General features: G+C 40.3%; 1 protein-coding gene across 4 annotated transcripts in view; it reads right to left on the reverse strand.

The window, feature by feature from the left end:
* The window catches only part of LOC130106625 (retinoic acid receptor gamma-A-like), a 125,707-nt gene that overhangs the window by 11,618 nt on the left and 89,839 nt on the right, over nt 1–24,250 (reverse strand). For all 4 annotated transcript variants that reach the window (XM_056272806.1, XM_056272807.1, XM_056272809.1 and 1 more), the window contains one exon: nt 22,394–22,552. In XM_056272806.1, the coding sequence (XP_056128781.1) occupies nt 22,394–22,552 (159 nt within the window). The remainder of the gene's footprint in view (nt 1–22,393; nt 22,553–24,250) is intronic.

Below are 24,250 nucleotides of genomic sequence, written 5' to 3' on the forward strand. Positions count from 1 at the left end.
TGTTTCTAACAAGACTACGTGTGTTTCTAAGAAGAGTACGTGGGTTTCTAACACGAGAGTACGTGTGTTTTTAACACGAGAGTACGTGTGTTTCTAACAAGAGTACGTGTGGTTCTAACATGAGAGTACGTGTGTTTCTAACATGAGAGTACGTGTGTTTCTAACAAGAGTACGTGTGTTTCTAACATGAGAGTACGTGTGTTTCTAATATGAGAGTACGTGTGTTTCCAACAAGAGTACGTGTGTTTCTAACACAAGATTACGTGTGTTTCTAAAACGAGAGTACGTGTGTTTCTAACACGAGAGTACGTGTGTTTCTATCACAAGAGTAAGTGTGTTTCTAACAAGAGTACGTGTGTTTCTAACACAAGAGTACGTGTGTTTCTAACACAAGAGTACGTGTGTTTCTAACAAGAGTACGTGTGTTTCTAACACAAGAGTACGTGTGTTTCTAACAAGAGTACGTGTGTTTCTAACAAGAGTATGTGTGTTTCTAACAAGAGTACGTGTGTTTCTAACACGAGAGTACGTGTGTTTCTAACACGAGAGTACGTGTGTTTCTAACACGAGTACGTGCGTTTCTAACAAGAGTACGCGTGTTTCTAACACGAGAGTACGTGTGTTTCTAACACAAGAGTACGTGTATTTCTAACAAGAGTACGTGGGTTTCTAACATGAGAGTACGTGTGTTTCTAACACAAGAGTACGTGTGTTTCTAACAAGAGTACGTGTGTTTCTAACAAGAGTACGCGTGTTTCTAACATAAGAGTACACGTGTTTCTAACATAAGAGTACGTGTGTTTCTAACAAGAGTACGCGTGTTTCTAACCCGAGAGTACGTGTGTTTCTAACACAAGAGTACGTGTGTTTCTAACACGAGAGTACGTGTGTTTCTAACGAGAGTACGTGTGTTTCTAACAAGAGTACGTGTGTTTCTAACAAGAGTACGTGTGTTTCTAACACGAGAGTACGTGTGTTTCTAACACAAGAGTACGTGTATTTCTAACAAGAGTACGTGGGTTTCTAACACGAGAGTACGTGTGTTTCTAACACAAGAGTACGTGTGTTTCTAACAAGAGTACGTGTGTTTCTAACAAGAGTACGCGTGTTTCTAACATAAGAGTACACGTGTTTCTAACACAAGAGTACGTGTGTTTCTAACAAGAGTACGCGTGTTTCTAACACGAGAGTACGTGTGTTTCTAACAAGAGTACGTGGGTTTCTAACACGAGAGTACGTGTGTTTCTAACGAGAGTACGTGTGTTTCTAACAAGAGTACGTGTGTTTCTAACAAGAGTACGTGTGTTTCTAACAAGAGTACGTGTGTTTCTAACACAAGAGTACGTGTGTTTCTAACACGAGAGTACGTGTGTTTCTAACACCAGAGTACGTGTGTTTCTAACACGAGAGTACGTGTGTTTCTAACACAAGAGTACGTGTGTTTCTAACAAGAGTACGTGTGTTTCTAACAAGAGTACGTGTGTTTCTCACAAGAGTACGTGTGTTTCTAACAAGACTACGTGTGTTTCTAACAAGAGTACGTGGGTTTCTAACACAAGAGTACGTGTGTTTCTAACACGAGAGTACGTATGTTTCTAACACAAGAGTACGTGGGTTTCTAACAAGAGTACGCGTGTTTCTAACACGAGAGTACGTGTGTTTCTAACACAAGAGTACGTGTATTTCTAACAAGAGTACGTGGGTTTCTAACACGAGAGTACGTGTGTTTCTAACAAGAGTATGTGTGTTTCTAACAAGAGTACGTGTGTTTCTAACACGAGAGTACGTGGGTTTCTAACACGAGTACGTGGGTTTCTAACAAGAGTACGCGTGTTTCTAACACGAGAGTACGTGTGTTTCTAACACAAGAGTACGTGTATTTCTAACAAGAGTACGTGGGTTTCTAACACGAGAGTACGTGTGTTTCTAACACAAGAGTACGTGTGTTTCTAACAAGAGTACGTGTGTTTCTAACAAGAGTACGCGTGTTTCTAACATAAGAGTACACGTGTTTCTAACATAAGAGTACGTGTGTTTCTAACAAGAGTACGCGTGTTTCTAACCCGAGAGTACGTGTGTTTCTAACACAAGAGTACGTGTGTTTCTAACACGAGAGTACGTGTGTTTCTAACGAGAGTACGTGTGTTTCTAACAAGAGTACGTGTGTTTCTAACAAGAGTACGTGTGTTTCTAACACGAGAGTACGTGTGTTTCTAACACAAGAGTACGTGTATTTCTAACAAGAGTACGTGGGTTTCTAACACGAGAGTACGTGTGTTTCTAACACAAGAGTACGTGTGTTTCTAACAAGAGTACGTGTGTTTCTAACAAGAGTACGCGTGTTTCTAACATAAGAGTACACGTGTTTCTAACACAAGAGTACGTGTGTTTCTAACAAGAGTACGCGTGTTTCTAACACGAGAGTACGTGTGTTTCTAACAAGAGTACGTGGGTTTCTAACACGAGAGTACGTGTGTTTCTAACGAGAGTACGTGTGTTTCTAACAAGAGTACGTGTGTTTCTAACAAGAGTACGTGTGTTTCTAACAAGAGTACGTGTGTTTCTAACACAAGAGTACGTGTGTTTCTAACACGAGAGTACGTGTGTTTCTAACACCAGAGTACGTGTGTTTCTAACACGAGAGTACGTGTGTTTCTAACACAAGAGTACGTGTGTTTCTAACAAGAGTACGTGTGTTTCTAACAAGAGTACGTGTGTTTCTCACAAGAGTACGTGTGTTTCTAACAAGACTACGTGTGTTTCTAACAAGAGTACGTGGGTTTCTAACACAAGAGTACGTGTGTTTCTAACACGAGAGTACGTATGTTTCTAACACAAGAGTACGTGGGTTTCTAACAAGAGTACGCGTGTTTCTAACACGAGAGTACGTGTGTTTCTAACACAAGAGTACGTGTATTTCTAACAAGAGTACGTGGGTTTCTAACACGAGAGTACGTGTGTTTCTAACACAAGAGTACGTGTGTTTCTAACAAGAGTACGTGTGTTTCTAACATAAGAGTACACGTGTTTCTAACACAAGAGTACGTGTGTTTCTAACAAGAGTACGCGTGTTTCTAACACGAGAGTACGTGTGTTTCTAACAAGAGTACGTGGGTTTCTAACACGAGAGTACGTGTGTTTCTAACGAGAGTACGTGTGTTTCTAACAAGAGTACGTGTGTTTCTAACAAGAGTACGTGTGTTTCTAACAAGAGTACGTGTGTTTCTAACACAAGAGTACGTGTGTTTCTAACACGAGAGTACGTGTGTTTCTAACACAAGAGTACGTGTGTTTCTAACACGAGAGTACGTGTGTTTCTAACACAAGAGTACGTGTGTTTCTAACAAGAGTACGTGTGTTTCTAACAAGAGTACGTGTGTTTCTCACAAGAGTACGTGTGTTTCTAACAAGACTACGTGTGTTTCTAACAAGAGTACGTGGGTTTCTAACACGAGAGTACGTGTGTTTTTAACACGAGAGTACGTGTGTTTCTAACAAGAGTACGTGTGGTTCTAACATGAGAGTACGTGTGTTTCTAACATGAGAGTACGTGTGTTTCTAACAAGAGTACGTGTGTTTCTAACAAGAGTACGTGTGTTTCTAACAAGAGTACGTGTGTTTCTCACAAGAGTACGTGTGTTTCTAACAAGACTACGTGTGTTTCTAACAAGAGTACGTGGGTTTCTAACACGAGAGTACGTGTGTTTCTAACAGAAGTACGTGTGTTTCTAACAAGAGTACGCGTGTTTCTAACATATGAGTACGTGTTTCTCTAACACGAGAGTACGTGTGTTTCTCAAACAAGAGTACGTGGGTTTCTAACACGAGAGTATGTGTGTTTCTAACAAGAGTACGTGTGTTTCTAACACGAGAGTATGTGTGTTTCTAACACGAGAGTACGTGTGTTTCTAACAAGAGTACGTGTGTTTCTAACACAAGAGTACGTGTGTTTCTAACACGAGAGTACGTGTGTTTCTAACACGAGAGTATGTGTGTTTCTAACACGAGAGTACGTGTGTTTCTAACACAAGAGTACGTGTGTTTCTAACACGAGAGTACGTGTGTTTCTAACACGAGAGTATGTGTGTTTCTAACACGAGAGTACGTGTGTTTCTAACAAGAGTACGTGTGTTTCTAACACAAGAGTACGTGTGTTTCTAACACAAGAGTACGTGTGTTTCTAACACGAGAGTACGTGTGTTTCTAACACAAGAGTACGTGTGTTTCTAACACGAGAGTACGTGTGTTTCTAACACAAGAGTACGTGTGTTTCTAACAAGAGTACGTGTGTTTCTAACAAGAGTACGTGTGTTTCTCACAAGAGTACGTGTGTTTCTAACAAGACTACGTGTGTTTCTAAGAAGAGTACGTGGGTTTCTAACACGAGAGTACGTGTGTTTTTAACACGAGAGTACGTGTGTTTCTAACAAGAGTACGTGTGGTTCTAACATGAGAGTACGTGTGTTTCTAACATGAGAGTACGTGTGTTTCTAACAAGAGTACGTGTGTTTCTAACATGAGAGTACGTGTGTTTCTAATATGAGAGTACGTGTGTTTCCAACAAGAGTACGTGTGTTTCTAACACAAGATTACGTGTGTTTCTAAAACGAGAGTACGTGTGTTTCTAACACGAGAGTACGTGTGTTTCTATCACAAGAGTAAGTGTGTTTCTAACAAGAGTACGTGTGTTTCTAACACAAGAGTACGTGTGTTTCTAACACAAGAGTACGTGTGTTTCTAACAAGAGTACGTGTGTTTCTAACACAAGAGTACGTGTGTTTCTAACAAGAGTACGTGTGTTTCTAACAAGAGTATGTGTGTTTCTAACAAGAGTACGTGTGTTTCTAACACGAGAGTACGTGTGTTTCTAACACGAGAGTACGTGTGTTTCTAACACGAGTACGTGCGTTTCTAACAAGAGTACGCGTGTTTCTAACACGAGAGTACGTGTGTTTCTAACACAAGAGTACGTGTATTTCTAACAAGAGTACGTGGGTTTCTAACATGAGAGTACGTGTGTTTCTAACACAAGAGTACGTGTGTTTCTAACAAGAGTACGTGTGTTTCTAACAAGAGTACGCGTGTTTCTAACATAAGAGTACACGTGTTTCTAACATAAGAGTACGTGTGTTTCTAACAAGAGTACGCGTGTTTCTAACCCGAGAGTACGTGTGTTTCTAACACAAGAGTACGTGTGTTTCTAACACGAGAGTACGTGTGTTTCTAACGAGAGTACGTGTGTTTCTAACAAGAGTACGTGTGTTTCTAACAAGAGTACGTGTGTTTCTAACACGAGAGTACGTGTGTTTCTAACACAAGAGTACGTGTATTTCTAACAAGAGTACGTGGGTTTCTAACACGAGAGTACGTGTGTTTCTAACACAAGAGTACGTGTGTTTCTAACAAGAGTACGTGTGTTTCTAACAAGAGTACGCGTGTTTCTAACATAAGAGTACACGTGTTTCTAACACAAGAGTACGTGTGTTTCTAACAAGAGTACGCGTGTTTCTAACACGAGAGTACGTGTGTTTCTAACAAGAGTACGTGGGTTTCTAACACGAGAGTACGTGTGTTTCTAACGAGAGTACGTGTGTTTCTAACAAGAGTACGTGTGTTTCTAACAAGAGTACGTGTGTTTCTAACAAGAGTACGTGTGTTTCTAACACAAGAGTACGTGTGTTTCTAACACGAGAGTACGTGTGTTTCTAACACCAGAGTACGTGTGTTTCTAACACGAGAGTACGTGTGTTTCTAACACAAGAGTACGTGTGTTTCTAACAAGAGTACGTGTGTTTCTAACAAGAGTACGTGTGTTTCTCACAAGAGTACGTGTGTTTCTAACAAGACTACGTGTGTTTCTAACAAGAGTACGTGGGTTTCTAACACAAGAGTACGTGTGTTTCTAACACGAGAGTACGTATGTTTCTAACACAAGAGTACGTGGGTTTCTAACAAGAGTACGCGTGTTTCTAACACGAGAGTACGTGTGTTTCTAACAAGAGTACGTGTGTTTCTAACAAGAGTACGTGTGTTTCTAACACAAGAGTACGTGTGTTTCTAACACGAGAGTACGTGTGTTTCTAACACAAGAGTACGTGTGTTTCTAACACGAGAGTACGTGTGTTTCTAACACAAGAGTACGTGTGTTTCTAACAAGAGTACGTGTGTTTCTAACAAGAGTACGTGTGTTTCTCACAAGAGTACGTGTGTTTCTAACAAGACTACGTGTGTTTCTAACAAGAGTACGTGGGTTTCTAACACGAGAGTACGTGTGTTTTTAACACGAGAGTACGTGTGTTTCTAACAAGAGTACGTGTGGTTCTAACATGAGAGTACGTGTGTTTCTAACATGAGAGTACGTGTGTTTCTAACAAGAGTACGTGTGTTTCTAACATGAGAGTACGTGTGTTTCTAACATGAGAGTACGTGTGTTTCTAACAAGAGTACGTGTGTTTCTAACACAAGATTACGTGTGTTTCTAAAACGAGAGTACGTGTGTTTCTAACACGAGAGTACGTGTGTTTCTATCACAAGAGTAAGTGTGTTTCTAACAAGAGTACGTGTGTTTCTAACACAAGAGTACGTGTGTTTCTAACAAGAGTATGTGTGTTTCTAACACAAGAGTACGTGTGTTTCTAACAAGAGTACGTGTGTTTCTAACAAGAGTACATGTGTTTCTAACAAGAGTACGTGTGTTTCTAACACGAGAGTACGTGTGTTTCTAACACGAGAGTACGTGTGTTTCTAACACAAGAGTACGTGGGTTTCTAACAAGAGTACGCGTGTTTCTAACACGAGAGTACGTGTGTTTCTAACACAAGAGTACGTGTATTTCTAACAAGAGTACGTGGGCTTCTAACACGAGAGTACGTGTGTTTCTAACACAAGAGTACGTGTGTTTCTAACAAGAGTACGTGTGTTTCTAACACAAGAGTACGTGTGTTTCTAACAAGAGTACGTGTGTTTCTAACAAGAGTACGCGTGTTTCTAACACAAGAGTACGCGTGTTTCTAACACAAGAGTACGTGTGTTTCTAACAAGAGTACGCGTGTTTCTAACACGAGAGTACGTGTGTTTCTAACAAGAGTACGTGGGTTTCTAACACGAGAGTACGTGTGTTTCTAACGAGAGTACGTGTGTTTCTAACAAGAGTACGTGTGTTTCTAACAAGAGTATGTGTGTTTCTAACACAAGAGTACGTGTGTTTCTAACACGAGACTACGTGTGTTTCTAACACAAGAGTATGTGTGTTTCTAACAAGAGTACGTGTGTTTCTAACAAGAGTACGTGTGTTTCTAACACAAGAGTACGTGTGTTTCTAACACAAGAGTATGTGTGTTTCTAACACAAGAGTACGTGTGTTTCTAACACAAGAGTACGTATGTTTCTAACGAGAGTACGTGTGTTTCTAAGACAAGAGTATGTGTGTTTCTATCAAGAGTACGTGTGTTTCTAACAAGAGTACGTGTGTTTCTAACACAAGAGTACGTGTCTTTCTAACACGAGAGTACGCGTGTTTCTAACAAGAGTACGTGTGTTTCTAACATGAGAGTACGTATGTTTCTAACGAGAGTACGTGTGTTTCTAAGACAAGAGTACGTGTGTTTCTATCAAGAGTACGTGTGTTTCTAAAACGAGAGTACGTGTGTTTCTAAAAAGAGTACGTGTTTCTCTAACACGAGAGTACGTGTGTTTCTAACAAGAGTACATGTGTTTCTAACATAAGAGTACGTGTGTTTCTAACAAAAGAGTACATGTGTTTCTAAAAAGAGTACGTGTGTTTCTAACAAGATTACGCGTGTTTCTAACATAAAAGTACGTGTTTTTGTAACACGAGAGTAAGTTTGTTTCTAACAGAACAGTATGTGTGTTTCTAACAAGAGTACGTGTGTTTCTAACATGAGAGTACGTTTGTTTCTAACATGAGAGTAAGTATGTTTCTAACGAGAGTACGTGTGTTTCTAACACGAGTACATGTGTTTCTAACAAGAGTACGTGTGTTTCTAACACGAGAGTACGTGTGTTTCTAACACGAGAGTACGTGTGTTTCTAACACAAGAGTACGTGGGTTTCTAACAAGAGTACGCGTGTTTCTAACACGAGAGTACGTGTGTTTCTAACACAAGAGTACGTGTGTTTCTAACAAGAGTACGTGGGTTTCTAACACGAGAGTACGTGTGTTTCTAACACAAGAGTACGTGTGTTTCTAACAAGAGTACGTGTGTTTCTAACAAGAGTACGCGTGTTTCTAACATAAGAGTACACGTGTTTCTAACACAAGAGTACGTGTGTTTCTAACAAGAGTACGCGTGTTTCTAACACGAGAGTACGTGTGTTTCTAACAAGAGTACGTGTGTTTCTAACAAGAGTACGTGTGTTTCTAACACGAGAGTACGTGTGTTTCTAACAAGAGTACGTGTGTTTCTAACACGAGAGTACGTGTGTTTCTAACGAGAGTACGTGTGTTTCTAACAAGAGTACGTGTGTTTCTAACAAGAGTATGTGTGTTTCTAACACAAGAGTACGTGTGTTTCTAACACGAGACTACGTGTGTTTCTAACACGAGTATGTGTGTTTCTAACAAGAGTACGTGTGTTTCTAACAAGAGGACGTGTGTTTCTAACACAAGAGTATGTGTGTTTCTAACACAAGAGTACGTGTGTTTCTAACACGAGACTACGTGTGTTTCTAACACAAGAGTATGTGTGTTTCTAACAAGAGTACGTGTGTTTCTAACAAGAGTACGTGTGTTTGTAACACAAGAGTACGTGTGTTTCTAACACAAGAGTACGTGTGTTTCTAACACAAGAGTACGTGTGTTTCTAACACAAGAGTACGTGTCTTTCTAACACGAGAGTACGTGTGTTTCTAACAAGAGTACGTGTGTTTCTAACATGAGAGTACGTATGTTTCTAACGAGAGTACGTGTGTTTCTAAGACAAGAGTACGTGTGTTTCTATCAAGAGTACGTGTGTTTCTAAAACGAGAGTACGTGTGTTTCTAAAAAGAGTACGTGTTTCTCTAACACGAGCGTACGTGTGTTTCTAACAAGAGTACATGTGTTTCTAACATAAGAGTACGTGTGTTTCTAACACAAGAGTACGTGTGTTTCTAACAAGAGTACGTGTGTTTCTAACAAGAGTACGTGTGTTTCTAACACGAGAGTACGTGTGTTTCTAACACGAGAGTACGTGTGTTTCTAACACGAGTACGTGCGTTTCTAACAAGAGTACGCGTGTTTCTAACACGAGAGTACGTGTGTTTCTAACACAAGAGTACGTGTATTTCTAACAAGAGTACGTGGGTTTCTAACACGAGAGTACGTGTGTTTCTAACACAAGAGTACGTGTGTTTCTAACAAGAGTACGTGTGTTTCTAACAAGAGTACGCGTGTTTCTAACATAAGAGTACACGTGTTTCTAACATAAGAGTACGTGTGTTTCTAACAAGAGTACGCGTGTTTCTAACCCGAGAGTACGTGTGTTTCTAACACAAGAGTACGTGTGTTTCTAACACGAGAGTACGTGTGTTTCTAACGAGAGTACGTGTGTTTCTAACAAGAGTACGTGTGTTTCTAACAAGAGTACGTGTGTTTCTAACACGAGAGTACGTGTGTTTCTAACACAAGAGTACGTGTATTTCTAACAAGAGTACGTGGGTTTCTAACACGAGAGTACGTGTGTTTCTAACACAAGAGTACGTGTGTTTCTAACAAGAGTACGTGTGTTTCTAACAAGAGTACGCGTGTTTCTAACATAAGAGTACACGTGTTTCTAACACAAGAGTACGTGTGTTTCTAACAAGAGTACGCGTGTTTCTAACACGAGAGTACGTGTGTTTCTAACAAGAGTACGTGGGTTTCTAACACGAGAGTACGTGTGTTTCTAACGAGAGTACGTGTGTTTCTAACAAGAGTACGTGTGTTTCTAACAAGAGTACGTGTGTTTCTAACAAGAGTACGTGTGTTTCTAACACAAGAGTACGTGTGTTTCTAACACGAGAGTACGTGTGTTTCTAACACCAGAGTACGTGTGTTTCTAACACGAGAGTACGTGTGTTTCTAACACAAGAGTACGTGTGTTTCTAACAAGAGTACGTGTGTTTCTAACAAGAGTACGTGTGTTTCTCACAAGAGTACGTGTGTTTCTAACAAGACTACGTGTGTTTCTAACAAGAGTACGTGGGTTTCTAACACAAGAGTACGTGTGTTTCTAACACGAGAGTACGTATGTTTCTAACACAAGAGTACGTGGGTTTCTAACAAGAGTACGCGTGTTTCTAACACGAGAGTACGTGTGTTTCTAACACAAGAGTACGTGTGTTTCTAACAAGAGTACGTGTGTTTCTAACAAGAGTACGCGTGTTTCTAACATAAGAGTACACGTGTTTCTAACACAAGAGTACGTGTGTTTCTAACAAGAGTACGCGTGTTTCTAACACGAGAGTACGTGTGTTTCTAACAAGAGTACGTGGGTTTCTAACACGAGAGTACGTGTGTTTCTAACGAGAGTACGTGTGTTTCTAACAAGAGTACGTGTGTTTCTAACAAGAGTACGTGTGTTTCTAACAAGAGTACGTGTGTTTCTAACACAAGAGTACGTGTGTTTCTAACACGAGAGTACGTGTGTTTCTAACACAAGAGTACGTGTGTTTCTAACACGAGAGTACGTGTGTTTCTAACACAAGAGTACGTGTGTTTCTAACAAGAGTACGTGTGTTTCTAACAAGAGTACGTGTGTTTCTCACAAGAGTACGTGTGTTTCTAACAAGACTACGTGTGTTTCTAACAAGAGTACGTGGGTTTCTAACACGAGAGTACGTGTGTTTTTAACACGAGAGTACGTGTGTTTCTAACAAGAGTACGTGTGGTTCTAACATGAGAGTACGTGTGTTTCTAACATGAGAGTACGTGTGTTTCTAACAAGAGTACGTGTGTTTCTAACATGAGAGTACGTGTGTTTCTAACATGAGAGTACGTGTGTTTCTAACAAGAGTACGTGTGTTTCTAACACAAGATTACGTGTGTTTCTAAAACGAGAGTACGTGTGTTTCTAACACGAGAGTACGTGTGTTTCTATCACAAGAGTAAGTGTGTTTCTAACAAGAGTACGTGTGTTTCTAACACAAGAGTACGTGTGTTTCTAACAAGAGTATGTGTGTTTCTAACACAAGAGTACGTGTGTTTCTAACAAGAGTACGTGTGTTTCTAACAAGAGTACATGTGTTTCTAACAAGAGTACGTGTGTTTCTAACACGAGAGTACGTGTGTTTCTAACACGAGAGTACGTGTGTTTCTAACACAAGAGTACGTGGGTTTCTAACAAGAGTACGCGTGTTTCTAACACGAGAGTACGTGTGTTTCTAACACAAGAGTACGTGTATTTCTAACAAGAGTACGTGGGCTTCTAACACGAGAGTACGTGTGTTTCTAACACAAGAGTACGTGTGTTTCTAACAAGAGTACGTGTGTTTCTAACACAAGAGTACGTGTGTTTCTAACACGAGAGTACGTGTGTTTCTAACACCAGAGTACGTGTGTTTCTAACACGAGAGTACGTGTGTTTCTAACACAAGAGTACGTGTGTTTCTAACAAGAGTACGTGTGTTTCTAACAAGAGTACGTGTGTTTCTCACAAGAGTACGTGTGTTTCTAACAAGACTACGTGTGTTTCTAACAAGAGTACGTGGGTTTCTAACACAAGAGTACGTGTGTTTCTAACACGAGAGTACGTATGTTTCTAACACAAGAGTACGTGGGTTTCTAACAAGAGTACGCGTGTTTCTAACACGAGAGTACGTGTGTTTCTAACACAAGAGTACGTGTGTTTCTAACAAGAGTACGTGTGTTTCTAACAAGAGTACGCGTGTTTCTAACATAAGAGTACACGTGTTTCTAACACAAGAGTACGTGTGTTTCTAACAAGAGTACGCGTGTTTCTAACACGAGAGTACGTGTGTTTCTAACAAGAGTACGTGGGTTTCTAACACGAGAGTACGTGTGTTTCTAACGAGAGTACGTGTGTTTCTAACAAGAGTACGTGTGTTTCTAACAAGAGTACGTGTGTTTCTAACAAGAGTACGTGTGTTTCTAACACAAGAGTACGTGTGTTTCTAACACGAGAGTACGTGTGTTTCTAACACAAGAGTACGTGTGTTTCTAACACGAGAGTACGTGTGTTTCTAACACAAGAGTACGTGTGTTTCTAACAAGAGTACGTGTGTTTCTAACAAGAGTACGTGTGTTTCTCACAAGAGTACGTGTGTTTCTAACAAGACTACGTGTGTTTCTAACAAGAGTACGTGGGTTTCTAACACGAGAGTACGTGTGTTTTTAACACGAGAGTACGTGTGTTTCTAACAAGAGTACGTGTGGTTCTAACATGAGAGTACGTGTGTTTCTAACATGAGAGTACGTGTGTTTCTAACAAGAGTACGTGTGTTTCTAACATGAGAGTACGTGTGTTTCTAACATGAGAGTACGTGTGTTTCTAACAAGAGTACGTGTGTTTCTAACACAAGATTACGTGTGTTTCTAAAACGAGAGTACGTGTGTTTCTAACACGAGAGTACGTGTGTTTCTATCACAAGAGTAAGTGTGTTTCTAACAAGAGTACGTGTGTTTCTAACACAAGAGTACGTGTGTTTCTAACAAGAGTATGTGTGTTTCTAACACAAGAGTACGTGTGTTTCTAACAAGAGTACGTGTGTTTCTAACAAGAGTACATGTGTTTCTAACAAGAGTACGTGTGTTTCTAACACGAGAGTACGTGTGTTTCTAACACGAGAGTACGTGTGTTTCTAACACAAGAGTACGTGGGTTTCTAACAAGAGTACGCGTGTTTCTAACACGAGAGTACGTGTGTTTCTAACACAAGAGTACGTGTATTTCTAACAAGAGTACGTGGGCTTCTAACACGAGAGTACGTGTGTTTCTAACACAAGAGTACGTGTGTTTCTAACAAGAGTACGTGTGTTTCTAACACAAGAGTACGTGTGTTTCTAACAAGAGTACGTGTGTTTCTAACAAGAGTACGCGTGTTTCTAACACAAGAGTACGCGTGTTTCTAACACAAGAGTACGTGTGTTTCTAACAAGAGTACGCGTGTTTCTAACACGAGAGTACGTGTGTTTCTAACAAGAGTACGTGGGTTTCTAACACGAGAGTACGTGTGTTTCTAACGAGAGTACGTGTGTTTCTAACAAGAGTACGTGTGTTTCTAACAAGAGTACGTGTGTTTCTAACACAAGAGTACGTGTGTTTCTAACACGAGACTACGTGTGTTTCTAACACAAGAGTATGTGTGTTTCTAACAAGAGTACGTGTGTTTCTAACAAGAGTACGTGTGTTTCTAACACAAGAGTACGTGTGTTTCTAACACAAGAGTATGTGTGTTTCTAACACAAGAGTACGTGTGTTTCTAACACAAGAGTACGTATGTTTCTAACGAGAGTACGTGTGTTTCTAAGACAAGAGTATGTGTGTTTCTATCAAGAGTACGTGTGTTTCTAACAAGAGTACGTGTGTTTCTAACACAAGAGTACGTGTCTTTCTAACACGAGAGTACGCGTGTTTCTAACAAGAGTACGTGTGTTTCTAACATGAGAGTACGTATGTTTCTAACGAGAGTACGTGTGTTTCTAAGACAAGAGTACGTGTGTTTCTATCAAGAGTACGTGTGTTTCTAAAACGAGAGTACGTGTGTTTCTAAAAAGAGTACGTGTTTCTCTAACACGAGAGTACGTGTGTTTCTAACAAGAGTACATGTGTTTCTAACATAAGAGTACGTGTGTTTCTAACAAAAGAGTACATGTGTTTCTAAAAAGAGTACGTGTGTTTCTAACAAGATTACGCGTGTTTCTAACATAAAAGTACGTGTTTTTGTAACACGAGAGTAAGTTTGTTTCTAACAGAACAGTATGTGTGTTTCTAACAAGAGTACGTGTGTTTCTAACATGAGAGTACGTTTGTTTCTAACATGAGAGTAAGTATGTTTCTAACGAGAGTACGTGTGTTTCTAACACGAGTACATGTGTTTCTAACAAGAGTACGTGTGTTTCTAACACGAGAGTACGTGTGTTTCTAACACGAGAGTACGTGTGTTTCTAACACAAGAGTACGTGGGTTTCTAACAAGAGTACGCGTGTTTCTAACACGAGAGTACGTGTGTTTCTAACACAAGAGTACGTGTGTTTCTAACAAGAGTACGTGGGTTTCTAACACGAGAGTACGTGTGTTTCTAACACAAGAGTACGTGTGTTTCTAACAAGAGTACGTGTGTTTCTAACAAGAGTACGCGTGTTTCTAACATAAGAGTACACGTGTTTCTAACACAAGAGTACGTGTGTTTCTAACAAGAGTACGCGTGTTTCTAACACGAGAGTACGTGTGTTTCTAACAAGAGTACGTGTGTTTCTAACAAGAGTACGTGTGTTTCTAACACGAGAGTACGTGTGTTTCTAACAAGAGTACGTGTGTTTCTAACACGAGAGTACGTGTGTTTCTAACGAGAGTACGTGTGTTTCTAACAAGAGTACGTGTGTTTCTAACAAGAGTATGTGTGTTTCTAACACGAGACTACGTGTGTTTCTAACACGAGAGTACGTGTGTTTCTAACGAGAGTACGTGTGTTTCTAACAAGAGTACATGTGTTTCTAACACAAGAGTACGTGTGTTTCTAACACGAGACTACGTGTGTTTCTAACACGAGTATGTGTGTTTCTAACAAGAGTACGTGTGTTTCTAACAAGAGTACGTGTGTTTCTAACACGAGAGTACGTGTGTTTCTAACGAGAGTACGTGTGTTTCTAACACGAGAGTACGTGTGTTTCTAACAAGAGTACGTGTGTTTCTAACACGAGAGTACGTGTGTTTCTAACAAGAGTACATGTGTTTCTAACACAAGAGTACGTGTGTTTCTAACACGAGACTACGTGTGTTTCTAACACGAGTATGTGTGTTTCTAACAAGAGTACGTGTGTTTCTAACAAGAGGACGTGTGTTTCTAACACAAGAGTATGTGTGTTTCTAACACAAGAGTACGTGTGTTTCTAACACGAGACTACGTGTGTTTCTAACACAAGAGTATGTGTGTTTCTAACAAGAGTACGTGTGTTTCTAACAAGAGTACGTGTGTTTGTAACACAAGAGTACGTGTGTTTCTAACACAAGAGTACGTGTGTTTCTAACACAAGAGTACGTGTCTTTCTAACACGAGAGTACGTGTGTTTCTAACAAGAGTACGTGTGTTTCTAACATGAGAGTACGTATGTTTCTAACGAGAGTACGTGTGTTTCTAAGACAAGAGTACGTGTGTTTCTATCAAGAGTACGTGTGTTTCTAAAACGAGAGTACGTGTGTTTCTAAAAAGAGTACGTGTTTCTCTAACACGAGCGTACGTGTGTTTCTAACAAGAGTACATGTGTTTCTAACATAAGAGTACGTGTGTTTCTAACACAAGAGTACGTGTGTTTCTAACAAGAGTACGTGTGTTTCTAACAAGAGTACGTGGGTTTCTAACATGAGAGTACGTGTGTTTCTAACACGAGAGTACGTGTGTTTCTAACACGAGAGTACGTGTGTTTCTAACAAGAGTACGTGTGGTTCTAACATGAGAGTACGTGTGTTTCTAACATGAGAGTACGTGTGTTTCTAACAAGAGTACGTGTGTTTCTAACACAAGATTACGTGTGTTTCTAAAACGAGAGTACGTGTGTTTCTAACACGAGAGTACGTGTGTTTCTATCACAAGAGTACGTGTGTTTCTAACAAGAGTACGTGTGTTTCTAACACAAGAGTATGTGTGTTTCTAACAAGAGTATGTGTGTTTCTAACACAAGAGTACGTGTGTTTCTAACACGAGACTACGTGTGTTTCTAACACAAGAGTATGTGTGTTTCTAACAAGAGTACGTGTGTTTCTAACAAGAGTACGTGTGTTTCTAACACAAGAGTACGTGTGTTTCTAACACAAGAGTACGTGTGTTTCTAACACAAGAGTACGTGTCTTTCTAACACGAGAGTACGCGTGTTTCTAACAAGAGTACGTGTGTTTCTAACATGAGAGTACGTATGTTTCTAACGAGAGTACGTGTGTTTCTAAGACAAGAGTACGTGTGTTTCTATCAAGAGTACGTGTGTTTCTATCAAGAGTACGTGTGTTTCTAAAACGAGAGTACGTGTGTTTCTAAGAGAGTACGTGTTTCTCTAACACGAGAGTACGTGTGTTTCTAACAAGAGTACATGTGTTTCTAACATAAGAGTATGTGTGTTTCTAACAAAAGAGTACATGTGTTTCTAAAAAGAGTACGTGTGTTTCTAACAAGATTACGCGTGTTTCTAACATAAAAGTACGTGTGTTTCTAACACGAGAGTACGTTTGTTTCTAACAGAACAGTATGTGTGTTTCTAACATGAGAGTACGTTTGTTTCTAACATGAGAGTAAGTATGTTTCTAACGAGAGTACGTGTGTTTCTAACATGAGTACATGTGTTTCTAACAAGAGTACGTGTGTTTCTAACACGAGAGTACGTGTGTTTCTAACACGAGAGTACGTGTGTTTCTAACACGAGAGTACGTGTGTTTCTAACACAAGAGTACGTGGGTTTCTAACACAAGAGTACGTGTGTTTCTAACACAAGAGTACGTGTGTTTCTAACAAGAGTACGCGTGTTTCTAACACGAGAGTACGTGTGTTTCTAACAAGAGTACGTGGGTTTCTAACACGAGAGTACGTGTGTTTCTAACGAGAGTACGTGTGTTTCTAACAAGAGTACGTGTGTTTCTAACAAGAGTATGTGTGTTTCTAACACAAGAGTACGTGTGTTTCTAACACGAGACTACGTGTGTTTCTAACACAAGAGTATGTGTGTTTCTAACAAGAGTACGTGTGTTTCTAACAAGAGTACGTGTGTTTCTAACACAAGAGTACGTGTGTTTCTAACAAGAGTATGTGTGTTTCTAACAAGAGTACGTGTGTTTCTAACACAAGAGTACGTGTGTTTCTAACACAAGAGTACGTGTGTTTCTAACACGAGACTACGTGTGTTTCTAACACAAGAGTATGTGTGTTTCTAACAAGAGTACGTGTGTTTCTAACAAGAGTACGTGTGTTTCTAACACAAGAGTACGTGTGTTTCTAACACGAGAGTACGTATGTTTCTAACGAGAGTACGTGTGTTTCTAACATGAGTACATGTGTTTCTAACAAGAGTACGTGTGTTTCTAACACGAGAGTACGTGTGTTTCTAACACGAGAGTACGTGTGTTTCTAACACGAGAGTACGTGTGTTTCTAACACAAGAGTACGTGGGTTTCTAACACAAGAGTACGTGTGTTTCTAACACAAGAGTACGTGTGTTTCTAACAAGAGTACGCGTGTTTCTAACACGAGAGTACGTGTGTTTCTAACAAGAGTACGTGGGTTTCTAACACGAGAGTACGTGTGTTTCTAACGAGAGTACGTGTGTTTCTAACAAGAGTACGTGTGTTTCTAACAAGAGTATGTGTGTTTCTAACACAAGAGTACGTGTGTTTCTAACACGAGACTACGTGTGTTTCTAACACAAGAGTATGTGTGTTTCTAACAAGAGTACGTGTGTTTCTAACAAGAGTACGTGTGTTTCTAACACAAGAGTACGTGTGTTTCTAACAAGAGTATGTGTGTTTCTAACAAGAGTACGTGTGTTTCTAACACAAGAGTACGTGTGTTTCTAACACAAGAGTACGTGTGTTTCTAACACGAGACTACGTGTGTTTCTAACACAAGAGTATGTGTGTTTCTAAAAAGAGTACGTGTGTTTCTAACAAGAGTACGTGTGTTTCTAACACAAGAGTACGTGTGTTTCTAACACAAGAGTACGTGTGTTTCTAACACAAGAGTACGTGTGTTTCTAACACAAGAGTACGTGTGTTTCTAACACAAGAGTACGTGTGTTTCTAACACAAGAGTACGTGTCTTTCTAACACGAGAGTACGTGTGTTTCTAAGACAAGAGTACGTGTGTTTCTATGAAGAGTACGTGTGTTTCTAAAAAGAGAGTACGTGTTTCTCTAACACGAGAGTACGTGTGTTTCTAACAAGAGTACATGTGTTTCTAACATAAGAGTACGTGTGTTTCTAACAAAAGAGTACATGTGTTTCTAAAAAGAGTACGTGTGTTTCTACGTGTGTTTCTAACACAAGAGTACGTGTGTTTCTAACAAGAGTACGTGTGTTTCTAACAAGAGTACGTGTGTTTCTAACAAGAGTACGTGGGTTTCTAACACGAGAGTACGTGTGTTTCTAACACGAGAGTACGTGTGTTTCTAACAAGAGTACGTGGGTTTCTAACACAAGAGTACATGTGTTTCTAAAAAGAGTACGTGTTTCTCTAACACGAGAGTACGTGTGTTTCTAACACAAGAGTACATGTGTTTCTAACAAGAGTACGTGGGTTTCTAACACGAGAGTACGTGTGTTTCTAAGAGAGTACGTGTTTCTCTAACACGAGAGTACGTGTGTTTCTAACAAGAGTACATGTGTTTCTAACATAAGAGTACGTGTGTTTCTAACAAAAGAGTACATGTGTTTCTAAAAAGAGTACGTGTGTTTCTAACAAGATTACGCGTGTTTCTAACATAAAAGTACGTGTGTTTCTAACACGAGAGTACGTTTGTTTCTAACAGAACAGTATGTGTGTTTCTAACATGAGAGTACGTTTGTTTCTAACATGAGAGTAAGTATGTTTCTAACGAGAGTACGTGTGTTTCTAACATGAGTACATGTGTTTCTAACAAGAGTACGTGTGTTTCTAACACGAGAGTACGTGTGTTTCTAACACGAGAGTACGTGTGTTTCTAACACGAGAGTACGTGTGTTTCTAACACAAGAGTACGTGGGTTTCTAACACAAGAGTACGTGTGTTTCTAACACAAGAGTACGTGTGTTTCTAACAAGAGTACGCGTGTTTCTAACACGAGAGTACGTGTGTTTCTAACAAGAGTACGTGGGTTTCTAACACGAGAGTACGTGTGTTTCTAACGAGAGTACGTGTGTTTCTAACAAGAGTACGTGTGTTTCTAACAAGAGTATGTGTGTTTCTAACACAAGAGTACGTGTGTTTCTAACACGAGACTACGTGTGTTTCTAACACAAGAGTATGTGTGTTTCTAACAAGAGTACGTGTGTTTCTAACAAGAGTACGTGTGTTTCTAACACAAGAGTACGTGTGTTTCTAACAAGAGTATGTGTGTTTCTAACACAAGAGTACGTGTGTTTCTAACACGAGACTACGTGTGTTTCTAACAAAAGAGTATGTGTGTTTCTAAAAAGAGTACGTGTGTTTCTAACAAGAGTACGTGTGTTTCTAACACAAGAGTACGTGTGTTTCTAACACAAGAGTACGTGTGTTTCTAACACAAGAGTACGTGTGTTTCTAACACAAGAGTACGTGTGTTTCTAACACAAGAGTACGTGTCTTGCTAATACGAGAGTACGTATGTTTCTAACGAGAGTACGTGTGTTTCTAAGACAAGAGTACGTGTGTTTCTAAGACAAGAGTACGTGTGTTTCTAAGACAAGAGTACGTGTGTTTCTATGAAGAGTACGTGTGTTTCTAAAAAGAGAGTACGTGTTTCTCTAACACGAGAGTACGTGTGTTTCTAACAAGAGTACATGTGTTTCTAACATAAGAGTACGTGTGTTTCTAACAAAAGAGTACATGTGTTTCTAAAAAGAGTACGTGTGTTTCTACGTGTGTTTCTAACACAAGAGTACGTGTGTTTCTAACAAGAGTACGTGTGTTTCTAACAAGAGTACGTGGGTTTCTAACACGAGAGTACGTGTGTTTCTAACACGAGAGTACGTGTGTTTCTAACACGAGAGTACGTGTGTTTCTAACAAGAGTACGTGGGTTTCTAACACAAGAGTACATGTGTTTCTAAAAAGAGTACGTGTTTCTCTAACACGAGAGTACGTGTGTTTCTAACACAAGAGTACATGTGTTTCTAACAAGAGTACGTGGGTTTCTAACACGAGAGTACGTGTGTTTCTAACACGAGAGTATGTGTGTTTCTAACAAGAGTACGTGTGTTTCTAACAAGAGTACGTGTGTTTCTAACAAGAGTACGTGTGTTTCTAACAAGAGTACGTGTGTTTCTAACACAAGAGTACGTGTGTTTCTAACACAAGAGTACGTGTGTTTCTAACAAGAGTATGTGTGTTTCTAACATAAGAGTATGTGTGTTTCTAACACAAGAGTACGTGTGTTTCTAACACGAGACTACGTGTGTTTCTAACACAAGAGTATGTGTGTTTCTAACAAGAGTACGTGTGTTTCTAACAAGAGTACGTGTGTTTGTAACACAAGAGTACGTGTGTTTCTAACACAAGAGTACGTGTGTTTCTAACACAAGAGTACGTGTGTTTCTAACACAAGAGTACGTGTCTTTCTAACACGAGAGTACGTGTGTTTCTAACAAGAGTACGTGTGTTTCTAACATGAGAGTACGTATGTTTCTAACGAGAGTACGTGTGTTTCTAAGACAAGAGTACGTGTGTTTCTATCAAGAGTACGTGTGTTTCTAAAACGAGAGTACGTGTGTTTCTAAAAAGAGTACGTGTTTCTCTAACACGAGCGTACGTGTGTTTCTAACAAGAGTACATGTGTTTCTAACATAAGAGTACGTGTGTTTCTAACACAAGAGTACGTGTGTTTCTAACAAGAGTACGTGTGTTTCTAACAAGAGTACGTGGGTTTCTAACACGAGAGTACGTGTGTCTCTAACACGAGAGTACGTGTGTTTCTAACACGAGAGTACGTGTGTTTCTAACAAGAGTACGTGTGGTTCTAACATGAGAGTACGTGTGTTTCTAACATGAGAGTACGTGTGTTTCTAACAAGAGTACGTGTGTTTCTAACACAAGATTACGTGTGTTTCTAAAACGAGAGTACGTGTGTTTCTAACACGAGAGTACGTGTGTTTCTATCACAAGAGTACGTGTGTTTCTAACACGAGTACATGTGTTTTTAAAAAGAGTACGTGTTTCTCTAACACGAGAGTACGTGTGTTTCTAACACAAGAGTACGTGTGTTTCTAACAAGAGTACGTGGGTTTCTAACACGAGAGTACGTGTGTTTCTAAAAAGAGTACGTGTTTCTCTAACACGAGAGTACGTGTGTTTCTAACACAAGAGTACGTGTGTTTCTAACAAGAGTACGTGTGTTTCTAACAAGAGTACGTGTGTTTCTAACAAGAGTGTGTGTGTTTCTAACACAAGAGTACGTGTGTTTCTAACACGAGAGTACATGTGTTTCTAACACAAGAGTACGTGTGTTTCTAACAAGAGTACGTGTGTTTCTAACACGAGAGTACGTGTGTTTCTAACACGAGAGTACGTGTGTTTCTAACAAGAGTACGTGTGTTTCTAACAAGAGTACGTGTGTTTCTAACACGAGAGTACGTGTGTTTCTAATACGAGAGTACGTGTGTTTCTAACACGAGAGTACGTGTGTTTCTAACACAAGAGTACATGTGTTTCTAACAAGAGTACGTGTGTTTCTAACACAAGAGTACGTGTCTTTCTAACAAGAGTACGTGTGTTTTTAATACAAGAGTACCTGTGTTTATAAAGATTAACCTCTTCATTACGACAGAGTCCCTCAGATGGTCTTTGTGGTCTTGTCCCTTGTGCCAGTCTTTACTCCTAAACTATGACAGTACCCAGTTGAAAAGTACAACTATAGAAAATTACTGTAGTATTTTCTCTAGCCGTGTGTTACAGCATTTATATCTTAAAACAGGAAAACTTCCTATACTATAGAAAAACAACAGTATTTATACAATAATACGATGAAAAAAAAGTACATGACTAGAAATACTCTAGTAAATAAAAAGCAATACTGTGGTGTTTTTTTATGGATTGTTTCCCTTTTTTTCTCCCCAGTTGTACTTGGCCAGTTACCTCACTCTTCTGAGCCGTCCCGGTCGCTGCTCCACCCCCTTTGCCCATCCGGGGAGGGCTGCAGACTACCACATGTCTTCTCCCATACATGTGGAGTCACCAGCTTCTTTTCACCTGACAGTGAGGAGTTTCACCAGGGGGACGTAGCACGTGGGAGGATCTCGCTATTCCCCTCAGTTCCCCCTCTCCCCTGAAAAGGCACCCCAACCGACCAGAGGAGGCACTAGTGCAGCGACCAGGACACACCCACATCCGGCTTCCCACCCGCAGACATAGCCAATTCTGTCTGTAGGGACCCCTGACCAAGCCGGAGGTAACACGGGGATTTGAACTGCCGATCCCTGTGTTGGTAGGCAACAGAATAGACCGCTAAGCTACCCAGACGCCCTGCTCTGGTCATTTCTAAGGTTTGACCATGGTCCATGTTGCCATGGCAGTGGACCGGTGGCTGACCCTTGGTGCTGATCCCGCGGAGGTCCGTGACCTTCATCAGCATACGGGGAAACATGTGGGGCTTGTTTGGGCGCCGGCGTCGGGCGTAGATCTTCAGGGCCTCCAGCAGGGGCTCTTGTAGTTTGTCCACTTTCTGAGGCTCCTCCAGGTCCATACGATCTGAGGAGCACACGGGACACAGCCAGTCGCACACAAAGCCAAAAACCTAAAAGACTGTGCCACTACAGTAGTAAACCGTATCCACACCACCAGACTGGATTACAGAAAACAAGAAACAACTACTCAAAAATTACCGCTAGTTAAAATAAATAGACGGATTAATAAATAAACAATTTTCTCAACTCATTACTGGTGCTGAGTGTTGCTGGTCAATATCTTAACCAGGCAATTCTCTGCTTCTGCCTCCTCACATTTCGCCCCAAACATTCCCTAGAGGCTTTTTCCAGAATGGAAGACAGAGCTGGTTTTGAAGAGTTCACATGTTTTGGGTGTAACAGACCATCAAAATGTGACGCAGGTTTTCCACCCAAATAAGGGACTCCGGATCCAATGCCTTGCCAGGATGATGGGAAAATTAATAGAGGTATACAATTATTGGCTGGAACGTCGCCGACGCCAACACACTCTTTTGCTCGAGACATCTGGATTTGATAAAGAGGGTGTCAACAAATTTTAAAACCACAATAAAAAAATATTGCTAGAACTAACTAGTGTAGCATTTAGCATGTGACACTGCTGTGGACGTAGGTAGTGAGAGAAACAGCTGCACTTAGTTTCTCTTTTTTTTTTGGATTTTCTCCCCAATTGTATCCAGCCATTTACCTCACTCTTCCGGGCCGTCCCGGTTGCTGCTCCACCCCCTCTGCCAATCCGGGGAGGGCTGCAGACTACCACATGCCTCCTCCGATACATGTGGAGTCACCAGCCGCTTCTTTTCACCTGACAGTGAGGAGTTTCACCAGGGGGACATAGCGCGTGGGAGGATCATGCTATTCCCCCCCAGTTCCCCCTCTCCCCTGAATAGGTGCCCCGATCGACCAGAGAAGGCGCTAGTGCAGCGACCAGGACACATACCCACATCCAGCTTCCCACCCGCAGACACGGCCAATTGTGTCTGTAGGGACGCCTGACCAAGCCGGAGGTAAAAGTTTCTTAGCAAATATATTAAATTAAATTAAATATAAATTTAATTTAATTACTTTATTAATCCCCGTGGCGCAATTCTTCCTCTGCATTTAACCCATCTTAGCTGTGTAGCTAGGACCAGTGGACAGCCGCTGTGCAGCACCCAGGGACCAACTCCAGCTCATCTTGCCATGCCTCGGTCAGGGGCACAGACAGGAGTATTAACCCTAACATGCATGTCTTTTTGATGGTGGGGGAAACTGGAGCACCCGGAGAAAGGCCAACACAGACACAGGGAGGACATGCAAACTCCACACAGAGGACGACCTGGGATGACCCACAAGGTTGGACAACCCCAGGGTTCGAACCCAAGACCTTCTTGCTGTGAGGCGACAACGCTAACCACTGCACCACCGTAATATACTGATAAAACATATACTGATATAACATATACTGATATATACTGATAAAACATGTACTAATATATACTGATAAAACATATACTGATAAAACATATACTGATATAACATATACTGATATATACTGATAAAACATGTACTGATATATATTGATAAAACGTACTGATATATACTGATAAAACATACGGATATAACATGTACTGATATATACTGATAAAACATATACTGATATAACATATACTGATAAAACATATTGACATAACATATACTGATATATACTGATGAAACATATATTGATATAACATATACTGAT

This window comes from Lampris incognitus, chromosome 2 (assembly GCF_029633865.1).
Source record: "Lampris incognitus isolate fLamInc1 chromosome 2, fLamInc1.hap2, whole genome shotgun sequence".
NCBI lineage: Eukaryota > Metazoa > Chordata > Actinopteri > Lampriformes > Lampridae > Lampris > Lampris incognitus.